The sequence below is a fragment of the Strongylocentrotus purpuratus genome, unplaced genomic scaffold, assembly GCF_000002235.5.
Source record: "Strongylocentrotus purpuratus isolate Spur 01 unplaced genomic scaffold, Spur_5.0 spur5_scaffold_13, whole genome shotgun sequence".
Taxonomy (NCBI): domain Eukaryota; kingdom Metazoa; phylum Echinodermata; class Echinoidea; order Camarodonta; family Strongylocentrotidae; genus Strongylocentrotus; species Strongylocentrotus purpuratus.
The window spans coordinates 35,679,555-35,692,494 of record NW_022145598.1 but is presented as its reverse complement, the minus strand read 5'-3'; the positions used below and the strand labels follow the sequence as shown (position 1 = coordinate 35,692,494).

The 12,940-nt window shown below is 41.2% G+C and overlaps 1 protein-coding gene across 1 annotated transcript; it reads right to left on the bottom strand.

Moving 5' to 3' along the window:
* Positions 1-2,065: 2,065 nt before the first annotated feature.
* Positions 2,066-3,615, bottom strand: LOC115923155. The gene is made up of 2 exons (XM_030983441.1): positions 3,408-3,615; positions 2,066-3,161 (listed from the first exon to the last, which is right to left on the bottom strand). Exons 1-2 carry the CDS (start codon positions 3,567-3,569, stop codon positions 2,730-2,732), a joined length of 594 nt encoding a protein of 197 aa, XP_030839301.1. The 5' UTR covers positions 3,570-3,615; the 3' UTR covers positions 2,066-2,729.
* Positions 3,616-12,940: the final 9,325 nt, after the last annotated feature.

Below are 12,940 nucleotides of genomic sequence, written 5' to 3'. Positions count from 1 at the left end.
TTAGTAAATCATAACCATCAATATGCAGTTCGTTGTCACTAACCGTGTTATCACAATGAGTCTCAGTAAGGCCAATGATGTCGAAGGGAGAATTTCTTAACAAATACCTTAGGTCTTCAAGTTTATTTGGTAAGGAATTAACATTCAAATGACACATACGTAATCCTCGTTTTGAAATAACTGGTATACTTCCATCATCAGCAAGTTCAAGATAGGCTTCTTGATTGCTATTACTGTCTGCATTGTCACTATTTCGAACTGAATCACTTGATCGATTGAAGTCATCAATGTCTTCATGACTATTGTCTAATCTATGTGACTGTTGAGGAGTCTCCGGGCTGTTTGTAGACAATCTAGCCAGTCTCGTGGGAAAACACGGTCGGACGCTTTCTTGCGGAATTTCGCTTTGCTCATCATCTGAAAAGACGGAGCATCAGGATATTGAGATTGGAGCCGAGGATATTCGTTATCCAAACTAGCCGGACCAGAAACATAAACAGTAGTTGATGGAAACTGGTCACGATGAAACGCAGGGCGGGATCCTCGAAGATATGCGATGATATTCTGTGCCAATACACGTACTCCGTAGCCGTTTAAGTGTACGCCATCAGCGGCGAGGTGTGTGTCAGGAGTGATGTTTTCATTGTCCACGACTCCCCAGCTGCGGCGATTGGCTAGAAGTTTCAACATTTCATTTACACTGCGCACTTTCTCGAAATCGCTTGCTGATTCTCCGCGACGATGGATTATTGTCGAGACACTTATTTTCTTGGCTGGTGTCAGTTTGACAATTTGTTCTGCCAGGGACTCAAGTTTTGCAACAATTTCATCTGCGTCGTGTGAAGTGACATCGTTCGAACCTAGATGAAGGATTACTTCTTTAGCATTTTGCTGAATAGCTTGCTCACAAACAATGTCACAAACATCTCCAATACGAGCGCCTCTGAATGTCTTGCACTTAACGGGTCTTCTTGATAGCCTCGAAGGGTTGATGTCCTTTACCATGGAATCACCAACAATCAAAACATCGGTTGAATGGGCATTCTGCGTGACCATTGATGCTCTCAGGAGCTGATGTTTTGCTTTGTAGTCTCGTAATTGATCATCTATTGTAAGGCTATTAGGTTCATTACAATGCTGATCTTTCTCCGTGCTTGCGTCGGAATCGATTTGAAGTATGCCAAGCACTTCTCTGCAGGTATTTTATTATATCTTATTGTTTTTAAATCCCCCCTTTGCAACCCTTTAACGCAAGAAGAACAGTTTGGTTTTTTTTTTTTTTTTTGGGGGGGGGGGGGGGGGTCGATATAAACACGGGTACAGATACATTTATAGATTCAACCTTTTGAATGTTTTGAAAAATAACCACTCATGGATTAAAACGGATTCTTACAAACAAAAAGTTATAATAAGCTATAGCAGACAGGAAGTGCATGACATACGTCATGACACGTGACCAAGAGTCACGTGTTAAGGCTGTGTCACACCTTTGCGTTTTTAGCCTGCGTCGGCCCAGCGTTTTTGAAAATTAAAAACGCTTCCTGAACGCGGATCAGACGGTAGACTGACGTTGGAGACGTTCAGCTTGCGCTTTATTAATGAATTATTGTATCCATTCATCAATCATATTTTACACAAAACATCTGTGAGAGATAGGAAAAACTGGGAAATTGAATATCATTTATTGATACGATCATGCTTTTACATCGTTTAAGAAGATGCTATGTATAATTATAGTCAAACAGTTGACGGTGTTATCTCGTATGAATAGGTGCACTTGAACTAATTGTGCGGAAACTTAACAATCATTTTTGAAATCCAATGAAAAATATCAAGTGCTTATAGTTACCCATTTTATTAAAGGCCTTGATATTCACCTATCTTTGCAGTCTTTGATTAGCCTTTGATTTGTCAATATGTTACTCTTAATATAAACAACTTTACATGTTTTGTTTTTTGTGTGTAATAAGAGACTTGTAATCAGAAGCAATCAGAATGCACGAATTGCGTGTTTTTTAATAAAAGAAACATAACCGAGTAGATATGCTCACATAAATGCAATTTAAATAACGTGTGATGAAGAAAAGAAAATAAGTCTGCAGGATAACGTTTAGTTTCATGGTGACTGACAACTGAATCTCCAATTTGAACTACCTTATAGACATGTTATAATTACCAAGATTTCTCAATGATATTTTGAACACTTTAAAGTTGTAACAAGTGAGTAACATGAACTAATCAACTACTAGAACAAATGTAAAAACGTAGGAACCAAAAAGATGCATTAACTTTAATCTTCCACTCAGTAAACCTTTCATTTTGTTTCTTGATAAAAGCATCATGCATGAGTATATGTCAAAATGTCTAAATCGAGAATATCCATCGAAGCTCTCCCTGGAACTCAGAACATTCAAAAATCTGGAATATATTTTCCGACTTTGATCAAACTCTCACATTTTACCCTTGCTCTTCAGTGTGTAGTTCTGGTTTACGTTTCAGAAAATATTATACCTCTGTTCCAAATGTATAAATAAATGGTTTTCTTGCCGAGTGGGTTTTTAATAAAATTCCTTGCAAAGGCAACAACAAATAACAATTTCTTTTTTACTTTTATTTTTTTTTTACCATGTAAGAATTAAGGTAAGTACTGAAAGAGTGTCCCGATATGGAAGACGTTAGTTTTGCAACCAGTATTGCCTTTTCTTAATCACCGGCTGCTGTTGAACACATTATTTTTCTTCTCCAAGCTCTTCCAGAACCAAGGAAACCATCTCATTACTACGTCGGGAGGGTGAGGTCGAAGCAGTGGACTGCTGAGAAGACGTTGGTATCGGTACAGGCACAGCTGAAGGCGCGGCTGGCATCCCAACATTGTTGTAGGATGGACTTGCTGGAGACCATTGATTGAAATTGGACCAATGACTATTGATTGGCCACTGGTTTGACTGCCATGACGAGGGTTGCTGTTGACATGGTTGAGTTGGCCTGGTTGGCTGTTTGAAATTGTGAACGAGTTGCAGACATTCAATTTGGAAACTGTGCCACGATTGCTCTGGAATTTTCTGCATATGGCCCTCCAGAAGACAGGCAAAATCATGGACGATCTTTTTTTGACCTGTCAAAGCAGCTGTCTGGCCCAAATTATCCGCTCTTGAAAGAACCTGAAAGGCATAAACAATATAACCAAATGTAATTTAGTAAGGCAATTAAAGTCAGGGTCTGATTACTGTCATTTACTGCCATATACTCAACAAATTTAGATCGATTGTCGAAGAATTAATTTTCAATGATACTTTTTGTTGTGAATTAATTTCTATAGTTTCCAAATGGAACTATTGAAAGCGGATCCGGCTTAGGTAATGTATTCAATTGTTAAAAAAAAAAAAAAAAAGTTCTATAATGCCTACCTGACGGAGAGCATCGTCGAGGTTATTCTGCAAAACAGTACTTAATCGAAAAGCTGGAGTTCTACTGCCAGAAGTTCCAGAGGCTTCTGAGCGTGCCGACTTTGGGACCCGATCCTTCAACGGGATCAAGGTCTCATTATCCATATCTTCTGAAACTGACATGATAGAAACTTCATCATCTTCTCGTTCGTGCACTTCCCCTTCTCTATCAAACTGCAAGGTGAAGAAACATCAAAATGAAAATTATGAAAAGGGTTCTGAAGGTTATTTCAAGGTTATTCTAATATTTCAATATAAAAATTGTGAATTGGTCATTTATATACCTACCGTGTCAGTTGCCGTTGTCTTGCCACGAACAATGTGTTGCTTCAGAAATCCCCACGTGTTCACTATCTCATCATCACGTGTCGTTCTGTTGGTTTGCCCAGATCCACTTTTTTTCTCCTTGTTCAATATCTTTCCTAGCCGAGTTCGCTTATTTTCGTACAACTTCTTACACTGGTCCCCTACATTAAAAACAAGGAAAACAATAAATAGGCCATTTGTGTGGTGAAGTTTAACCCTAAAAATAAAAAATAAAAACATTTAATTTTTATAAAGGAAAATATCAACAATTATTTTCCCAGTAAATTACTTTCTTATTAACTAGTAATGCAGACAACAAAAAACAAAAGGAGGATTTTTAAAACATGGGTATGGAACTTAACTAACCAACCATCAAAATTGAGAACTTACCAGTGGCAGGTGGATCCAATAATTTACCGCCATTCGCCCACATCCTTCTAGTGTGGTACGGTATGTCACTGAAACAGCTCCCGTAGGACTTTTGTGCCAAAATTGATTTTTTGGCATTTTTGGATTGATTGGGGTCCAAGCTATCAGAAATTGATGGGGTTCAAATTTTCCCGACCCTCAACCCCTCTCTGGGGGGGGGGGGGGGTAGTTTCCTATCATGAGACCCCCTAAAATTGGGTGTGTCATTCATCTAATGACTGGTTTCACAAAACTTGAGTTGTTTTCTAGAACTGTGATTATCCCTCAACAGCGAGAAAGGTAATTTGAAGACTTTTAGTTGAATAAACCCTCTAACCAACCCATCCCCATCCCTACCCCACCCCCGTCAGCCCAAATTGCGTACCTTTGTCATTGTTCAGCCAGCTGTTTTAAGGTGTAGTATTTTATTACCATTATCATAATATTTACTAGCCCATTTTCAAACACAAAGAGACAGAAACAAACATACAGACAACCTTCATGTATACACATCTACCCCCACACACACACACATACGCACACACACACACGTTCATGCACACGCACACACACCCTTCCTCCCAACGCACATACTCACAGTACTCACACCCAAACATTTACAGGCAAGTGCGCTCGCGCGCACACAGCGCGCACACATTCCTACATAATTATGCTGCTCTGTGATCATTGTTTCCAGCTCTTCTGTGGTAAAAGTTGTTTTGTTCATTGGTCTTCGCAAGTTTGACAGAATAAAGACCCCTATTTTGCAGTAAATTGCCTGATTTTCCAAGGTAAGCATAAACATATAGCTTTTGCAAATCTAGATTTTAAAATTTGTGATGTGGGTCTTCATTATCGGTTAGAGAAGAAGAAAATAAATTGAAAAAAAGAGAGATCTTTATTACTCTTGATCAATCAATGAATTTAGATGGTTAAATTGACAAATTGGGAAACATTGTATGCATTGATATATATATATATATATATATATATATATATATATATATAAGATCATGGACCTATTACGGAAGGACATTCAACGTTATTCTGTATTTGATCCAATGAGATCCACCGCCTTCTGATTATGTGCATCTTAATGAGAACATTCAGCTGTTTTAACAATACGACTGTTTAAGCATTTTCGGTCATTAACAAAGGAGCAGTATCCCTCTCTTGGGTTTTGTGTGGATGGTGTGCTCTGTAAGAGTGTGTATTAAATAAAAAGAATTACCAATGGGGAGCAGCAAAGTTGAAAAGCAGACGATTTTGGTGATATAAAATTTATTATTACTGATTCGTACACTTTCGCACGCACCAATGACCTTATAAAACAATTAGAAGGCCATGATCTTTATAAGCCATGTGCGTTGTAATTCTGCAATATTATGAGGAAATTGGGGAAAACGTAATTTTAAATAAAAAACAATCCAAATATAACCCATCTGGTAATATCAACATGTTATTCAAAAATAAAACACAGTTACACGGAACAACAATTTCCGATTATTAATGACAACTGCACATCGATTTCTCATGATTTAAGCGATTTATTAGCTTCTGTGCTTATTAACACGTTTAATATCACTATCTTGATTCTGTCCCGGCTTATTGGCGGTGGACTTCATGAGATCAAAGTGAAGAAACATGTAGGGAATGTTATTGAGACGACATTGACGGAGACAATCACAATGAATTTGTTAACAAAACGACGAATGTCCATTCGGAATAGGTCCATGATAAGATTAACATATCAGAGTACACATTTGTTTCCCCCGTTTGAGAAACTTTGAGAAACTTTGACAAACTTTGAGAAAAGAAAATGACAGAATTTTAGAGAAATTCATGGTTGATTTAGGTGGAAATAAATCAAAACTGGTTCGGCGGAGTCTCTTTTGTATCTTTGTGTTTTTAGGATGAGATGAACAGTTCTAGCAACCATGTCAGATGAAAACAAGGTATGTGTGATCTGTAAAGGGGCTTCCATCCCAGGTAAGCGACTGGTAAACAATCCAGCCATGATTGATGAACTTTTACGGTCGTGCAGGGAGAGAGTGTCTTTAGGAGAAAGTAATCTGCAGCCGCTTATAGACCACCTGTCTGGCCTAAGTGATCTGGAACTAAAATTGGTTCATTATCATAGTGAGTGTCGGAAGCCTGTTGTGAACAAGTCTATGATCGAGCGTCTCAAGGGAAAGAGATCCCTGCCTGATTCTCCTGGCTGTTCAAGAGGAGGACCCGGGCGACCTCCCAGTACAACAGGACCTGCCAGACCCAAACGATCAAAGACTGTTCCAAAGGAAAAGGTGTGTTTATTCTCACAATGCGACTTCTGCTCAAAGGCTGGTTCAGAACCTCTTCATCGTGTTTGTTCTGATGCAATGGGACAAAAACTTCTTGAGATAAAGCAGGAGACCCAGGATGACCAAGTAAGAATTTGCGTAGCAGACCTAGAAGACGTTGGTGATGCTTCAGCTTTTGAAAAGTATTATCACAGGAACTGTCTTCGTGCTGCAAAACGTACATTGACATCAAACGTAGACCATGAAAAGGCGTCACTTACTCGCACATTATGTGACGAGCAACTCATCCTCGCCATTGAAAACACCCTCACTGATGATGTTACACTAAACATGGCTCAGGTTAATGATGCTTACTTGTCAATCCTGAAAAGATATCACACAGAAATTGATGAGACTAAACACTATCGCAAATATTTGAAAAAGCTTATCGGTGAACGTCTTCCAGAAGTCCAGTTTGTCAGCTCATTGCGACGCAACGAACCAGAAAAGCTTGTCAAATCGAATACAGTCAGCAAAGCTATTGATCTCAGTCTTTCATTGATGGATGATGGTGAGATAATTGGTACCTTGAGGAAAGTGGCTGGCCTTCTCCGACACCAAATTATGCAAATGCACGGCTGGTCATTTACAGGTACCTTTGATGACTTCAAGAATCCATCATTACTCCAATTCTTCCTAAGCGACCTCCTCTTTGGTAGTCATGTTGTTAAAGTGTCTGGAATGCGGGACCAAGAAGTAGACAAAACTGTCGATGTAGCTTGTCAATTTCTCGTCCAAAACACTCATACTGATCGTCAAGTAAAATATCAACCAAAGAGAGATCACAGTTTTCGTCAAAACATCCTATCACCCTTGTCAATTGGACTGCCTCTTGCTATCCACTCTCGAGTTCGTGACAAGAACCTTGTTCAAAACCTTTCAGAAGTCTACATTGGAAGTGACTATCACAAGATACTTGATCTAGAAAAGAGAGTTGAGCAGTCAGTTCTTCAACGAATGAAGGATGCTGGGGGGTTTTGTCTTCCTGATTTTGTCAAGAAGGGTGTGAACATCTGGTTTGCCATTGACAACATTGATCTCTTGGAAGACACACCCACAGGGCAAGGAACCTTTCACGGGACAGTGGTTGTAATCAACCAACAGGCTGTAGATGGAGAGCCAGTGAATCAACCACTTGTCATACCCGAGAAACTTTCTTCGCAAGACCTTCTAGCATTTGAGGTGAATGTGCTTCCAGAGCCAGTCATCAGAACCAGCCCACTGAGATTTCAGGCCTACAAGAAGAGGAAACAAAATCTCATTTCTCAAGAATTCACTCATACCTGGGCTCTTGTGAACTACCTTACAACAGATGACAACGGAGAAATGATCCAAACTGAACCTCAGCTGCACGATGAAGAAGCCCAGCGCAGTGAAGAGATGCCAAGTGATGCAGAGTCTACAAATGATGAGGAAACTGAGCCTTCTAGCAACAAGGGGGAAGCTGGGTCTTCAAAGGACAGAGAGGAAACAGACTCTGTCGTGATCATCAAAAAGCAGGTGAAGAAATCAGATAAACTCGCAAAGAATGATGTTCTTCCAACATGGGCTGCAACTAGGTCCTTATTGTTGTCTCAATCCTCTCACGCTAGCACGCCTACAAACACAGCGGTGGTTGCCCCATTATTCAAGACATCGCCAACTGATTATGGGACCCTTTATACTGTTCTTCGGTTATCCCAGGGAATATCTGCGACTGTTGTTGGCCCTCACAGAAAGACATTGATAACGCTAGATCTCGATCTTTACTCCCGAGCGTTGAAGATTCAGCAGTCGGTGGGAAACGCCAAATGGATCTTAAGAGCTGGAGTTCTCCACATTGCTTTCGCTGCCTTACATGCTCTTGGCAAAACCATCGATGGTAGCGGTCTTGACACGTGTGCTATTGAATGTGGTGCGTACACCTCAGCATCTCTTCGCAGGATCTTTGGTGGTAAAGCTTATAAGCGTGGCCTTGAATTCCACATTACTGCAAGCCTTGCAATCATGATGTTGCGTTTTGATGCCATACTATCGGATCTTCCCAAGGGTCCAATTCGCATCCAGTGCAATTCTCTCAAAGAAAAACTTCATGGACGTGACCCAGAGATGGTGGAGATCTATGAAGAAATCCAATCCTGGTACTCAAGCAATGTCAAACCGCTTGAAGAAGCTGAAGACCTTGGCGAGTTTGCCCAGTTCTTGACTCAGTATCTTAACCAGGTGGAGAGTCTTCTACATCTCATTAGTTCATGTCGATCAGGGGACTGGGAGGGCTACTTGTCATCACTAGAAGACCTCACCAAGTACTTCTTTGCTCGTGATCTCCTGAACTATGCTCGCCTGATGCCAGTCCATCTCGCTCAAATGAATGCCCTAGAAGAGGATGATCCAGAAACATGGAATGCCCTCAAGTCAGGAGACTTTGTGGTGGCAAAGTCAGAGATACCCTTTTCTCTTCTCTTCACTGATCAGGCTCTAGAGCAAGAAATCAAGAAACTAAAGGGGAATGGTGGGATGGTTGGACTCACAAGAAATGAAGCCGCTCTGGACCGACTAGTCACTACCACACCTCACCTTGCTGCTCTGGTAAATCTTTACCTCAATGACTTCCCAAAAGCTACTGGAGCTTCGGCGAGGAAGGAGCATCATCAGCTCTCAGGAGACATTGCAGTGAGGTCGAAGAAGAATGCTCTGAAACTACGCCACCTAATCGAGCTGCACTGCGGAGTCAATCCTTTCAAGGAGAAGACACAATTGAAGAGTCTGGTTTCATCGGCACTTGTGTCAAATGAGGCGAAAAGTGACATTCTCCACTTTGCAGAAAAGGGCCAGAAGCGCTTTGAGGAGTTTGTATCTGATCGTTTGCTTTCATCATCAACCCTCTCGGTGTGGGACAAAATGAAGAAACTGAAGCTGAAATCATTTTCGAACTGGATGGAGAAAAGGAAAGTGCGTGTTGGAGACAAGGTCATCAAGTTGCGGGAGGAACGTGAATTGCTGGGAAGATTCCTTATCATCCAAGGCAGCCGCCCAAGCTTAGTTCCTAAACTTGCGGAAACAATAGGTGAATATGAAATGTCAGTGGTTCCCCGTTCCCTATGTGCTGTCGATGGTTCTTTGTACATCCCAACAGACAAAGCAAGTCTGATGCATGCAGTTGAAGATGCAAAGGCAGAACCTCCCGATGCTGTAAAACAGCTTGACGTCGTGGAGGATAATCATTCAACTTCCCCACAGGTTGAAATGATGCAGGAAGAGATTCCGGTTACCGTAGAACATGAGATAACGCAGGTTCCTTCTGGAGCGGCCCAACAACCTAACCTCTTGCATGATCTTCCTGTCAAGGTGCTGATAATTGACGTCATGGGTGTACTTCAAGGCATGAAAAAGACACCTGCCATGCAAAAGATGTCAGACCTGCAGACTGCATTCAACAGGCGCATCGAAGGGATGATGGCTAGCTATGATGAAGGTCGAGTTGTGTTTGATCGATATATGGAAGAGTCATTAAAGAACAAGACTCGACAAAAGAGAGCAACTACATCAGTAGAATACGAGATACACCCAGAAATGAAGCTCACAATGTCCATCAAGGAGCTTCTATCTTCATCGTCAACCAAGAAAAAGCTGACGTGCCTGTTAGGTCAGGGGCTGCTTGATTACTTTTCACAGAACACGGACAGCCCTTTCAAGCTAGTGGTTGTGTATGATACCTTCATCAAGGGACATGATTTTGAGGAGGCGCACACACATGAAGAGGCTGATACCCTGATTCCTAATCAAGTCCTTGCCTCTACTGCTAGTGGTGCCTTGCAAGAAATTACTGTCTGGTCCCCTGACACTGATGTCCTCCTTCTCTTAATTCATCTAGCATCTTGTGGAAACAATGCAGTGCCCACTTCTTTACAATTTTCTACTGGCAAGGGTACAAAGAAACGAGAAATAGATGTGCTGGAGCGGGTTCAAGTCATTGGACATCAAAAATGTCAAGGCCTCCTTGGACTTCATAATTTTTCTGGTGCTGACTGGGGAGGAAAGTTTGTTGGGATATCCAAGAAGACATGGATCAATTCCTACTTAAAGCTTGATGATGATGATCCTGTCATTATCTGCTTCAAAGAACTAGGTGAGGGTTCCATTCCAACTGAGCTTAGCAATGGAGAGCTTCCAACACAGGTGAAGGCACTAGAGCATTTCATATGTCGTGTTTACTGTTCATCAGGTCCAACAACCCTACCATCGCTCAGATGGGAACTGTTCCGATCAAAGAACCTAGAAGGTGAGATGTTACCTCCAACTCGTGCCGCATTACTACCTCACATCCTCCGTGCCAATTACATCACGATGAGAGATAAATCATACAAGACTAACTCCCCAGTGCTTCCTCCTATCGAAGAGAATGGATGGTATTCAGATAATCGAGGATGTCTTCCAGTCAAGTGTCTTGCGCTCCCTGCACCACGGGCAGTACTTGAACTCATCAAATGTGGCTGCAAATCAGGATGCAAGGGTCGGTGTAGCTGCTCCAACAACGATTTGCCCTGCACTCCTCTCTGTAAATGCTATAGTGGAGACTGTGAAAACCGGACAAGGGAGGATGCTCCAGATAGTGACAGCGATTGACTTTTACTGGAAGTCTGATGAACTTTCCTGTTGTCATGGTAACCACGAAGTAGGTGGTTACCCCCTTTCCTGATTTTATTTTATGTTTTGTTTATAACTGGAAAATGTTTCCAAATAATTCTTTGATTTAGATCAAGATTGTGCCATATGTACAAGTATTTCGGAACAAAATAGCTCAACTTGTTTCTGTTTTTTTTTTCCTCCGGGGCGGGGGGGGGGGGGGGGGAACCATATCAACAAAACAAAATGCACATTTTCGTATTATTTTGCATTCGAAAAAAATATTACATATATAATTTGTCAACTTTCTGATTGACTGATGCAATTACAGTGCCTAGAAGTTGATATTTGAGAATTTTGTTATATTATCATCTGAAGGTGTTTGGCACCATCTGGTGTTTAAGTAAGTTATTCATTTGATAGAGTACTAAAATAGGGTTGATTTTTATATTAACAGCCTAAAATAACAGTGTTAATGACATGTGATAGGTTTCACAAGTATTCCACTGTATAATAACACACAACACACAATAATGCCATCTCAACTTATTATTTCAAAATTCTAGCCCCAAAGAAAGAAGAAGGGCACATTTTTTAGGAAATATTTCCCATTTTTTCACAATTTTTCGCAAATTGCGCCCCCATAAGGTCAAAGTGAAAAAGTTTTATGACGCAATATCATTAAAAATGAATCCGTATATACCTCAGACAACTTCACTGTAAAATTGGCGGAAAAATATATGAATTAGGGTGGAAGACACCAAATTTCCCTATTGCGCTTTATATATGCAATTTTGGCGCCCAAAATGGACCCCCCAGGAAGTGAAGGAGGGGTCTCAAAATTTGAACCCCATCATTTTTGGCCAATTGGGACCCTTTTGAAGCCAAAACAGCCAAAAAATCAATTTTGGCAAAAAAATCCTACGGGATTACATACCATACCGCACTATTCCCTTCGTAGCAACATTCATGTAATCTTTCTGGGTCTTATCATATAGTGCTGAACTTTCCTTCACAAAATCGGCTATTAATTGAACAGCGTCTTCGGTCCACTTGTACTCTGGGACATCCCTTTTAGATGTACGTGCTCTTTTTGTTCGCTTAGTTTTCTCTTCATGCTCTGTGTTCTCTGTCCCATCATTATCTGATGAGGAGGATGAAGCCCTGATTTTGCTGCTGGCTCAAACAAGAATATTTTGACAAAACGCATCACGTGACTGATATGCGCGATCCTTGCGTGAAAGTGCGCGAAGGATGCGCAACCACTGCGCAAATTATGCGGGACCATGTCGTGAACTAGTCGTGAAGTGCGTGCCACATTCCCGGGGGTGGGGTACCCACTGTTTTTACGCCACGCACTGGCACGCATTGGCACGACTTGTTTGCGCATAGTTTGCGCACAGTTCACGCACTGCTGCAATGCGGGAAGTGCGTGGCAAAATTTTCAACATGTTGAGAAAAAAAATTCGCTCTTCACGCATTGCCGCGCATTGCCGCGCATCGTCCCGCCCCTTCCCGCAAGTGTCCACGCATTGGCACGCATGATGCAATTTCAGTGCGTGAACTATGCGGGAACCGAAAATCGTGAAAGTGTCAAGAGTGGGTAGTATTTGAACAGCAATTGCGATGAGTTTGGAGAGCAAATAAGTGATATTTGTAGTTTGTTTTGTGTCCATGTTGATTTATTTCTAGTTGACTAGTCCCCTTACACTCGTATTCCTAGGACCACCTCTGTCAACACCAGCCATTGTGTAGCGACGCGATACCATTGTGATATTACAAGGTAAATTACAATTGTGTACTTATCCAATTACTGTGAACAATTTAGTGACAATC

Coding starts and splice junctions, on each gene's coding strand:
- LOC115923155 (XM_030983441.1), bottom strand. CDS start 3,569: ATGTCAGTTTCAGAAGATATGGATAATGAGACCTTGATCCCGTTGAAG. Junction 3,162..3,407: donor TCGACGATGCTCTCCGTCAG/GTAGGCATTATA, acceptor TATGCCTTTCAG/GTTCTTTCAAGAGCGGATAA.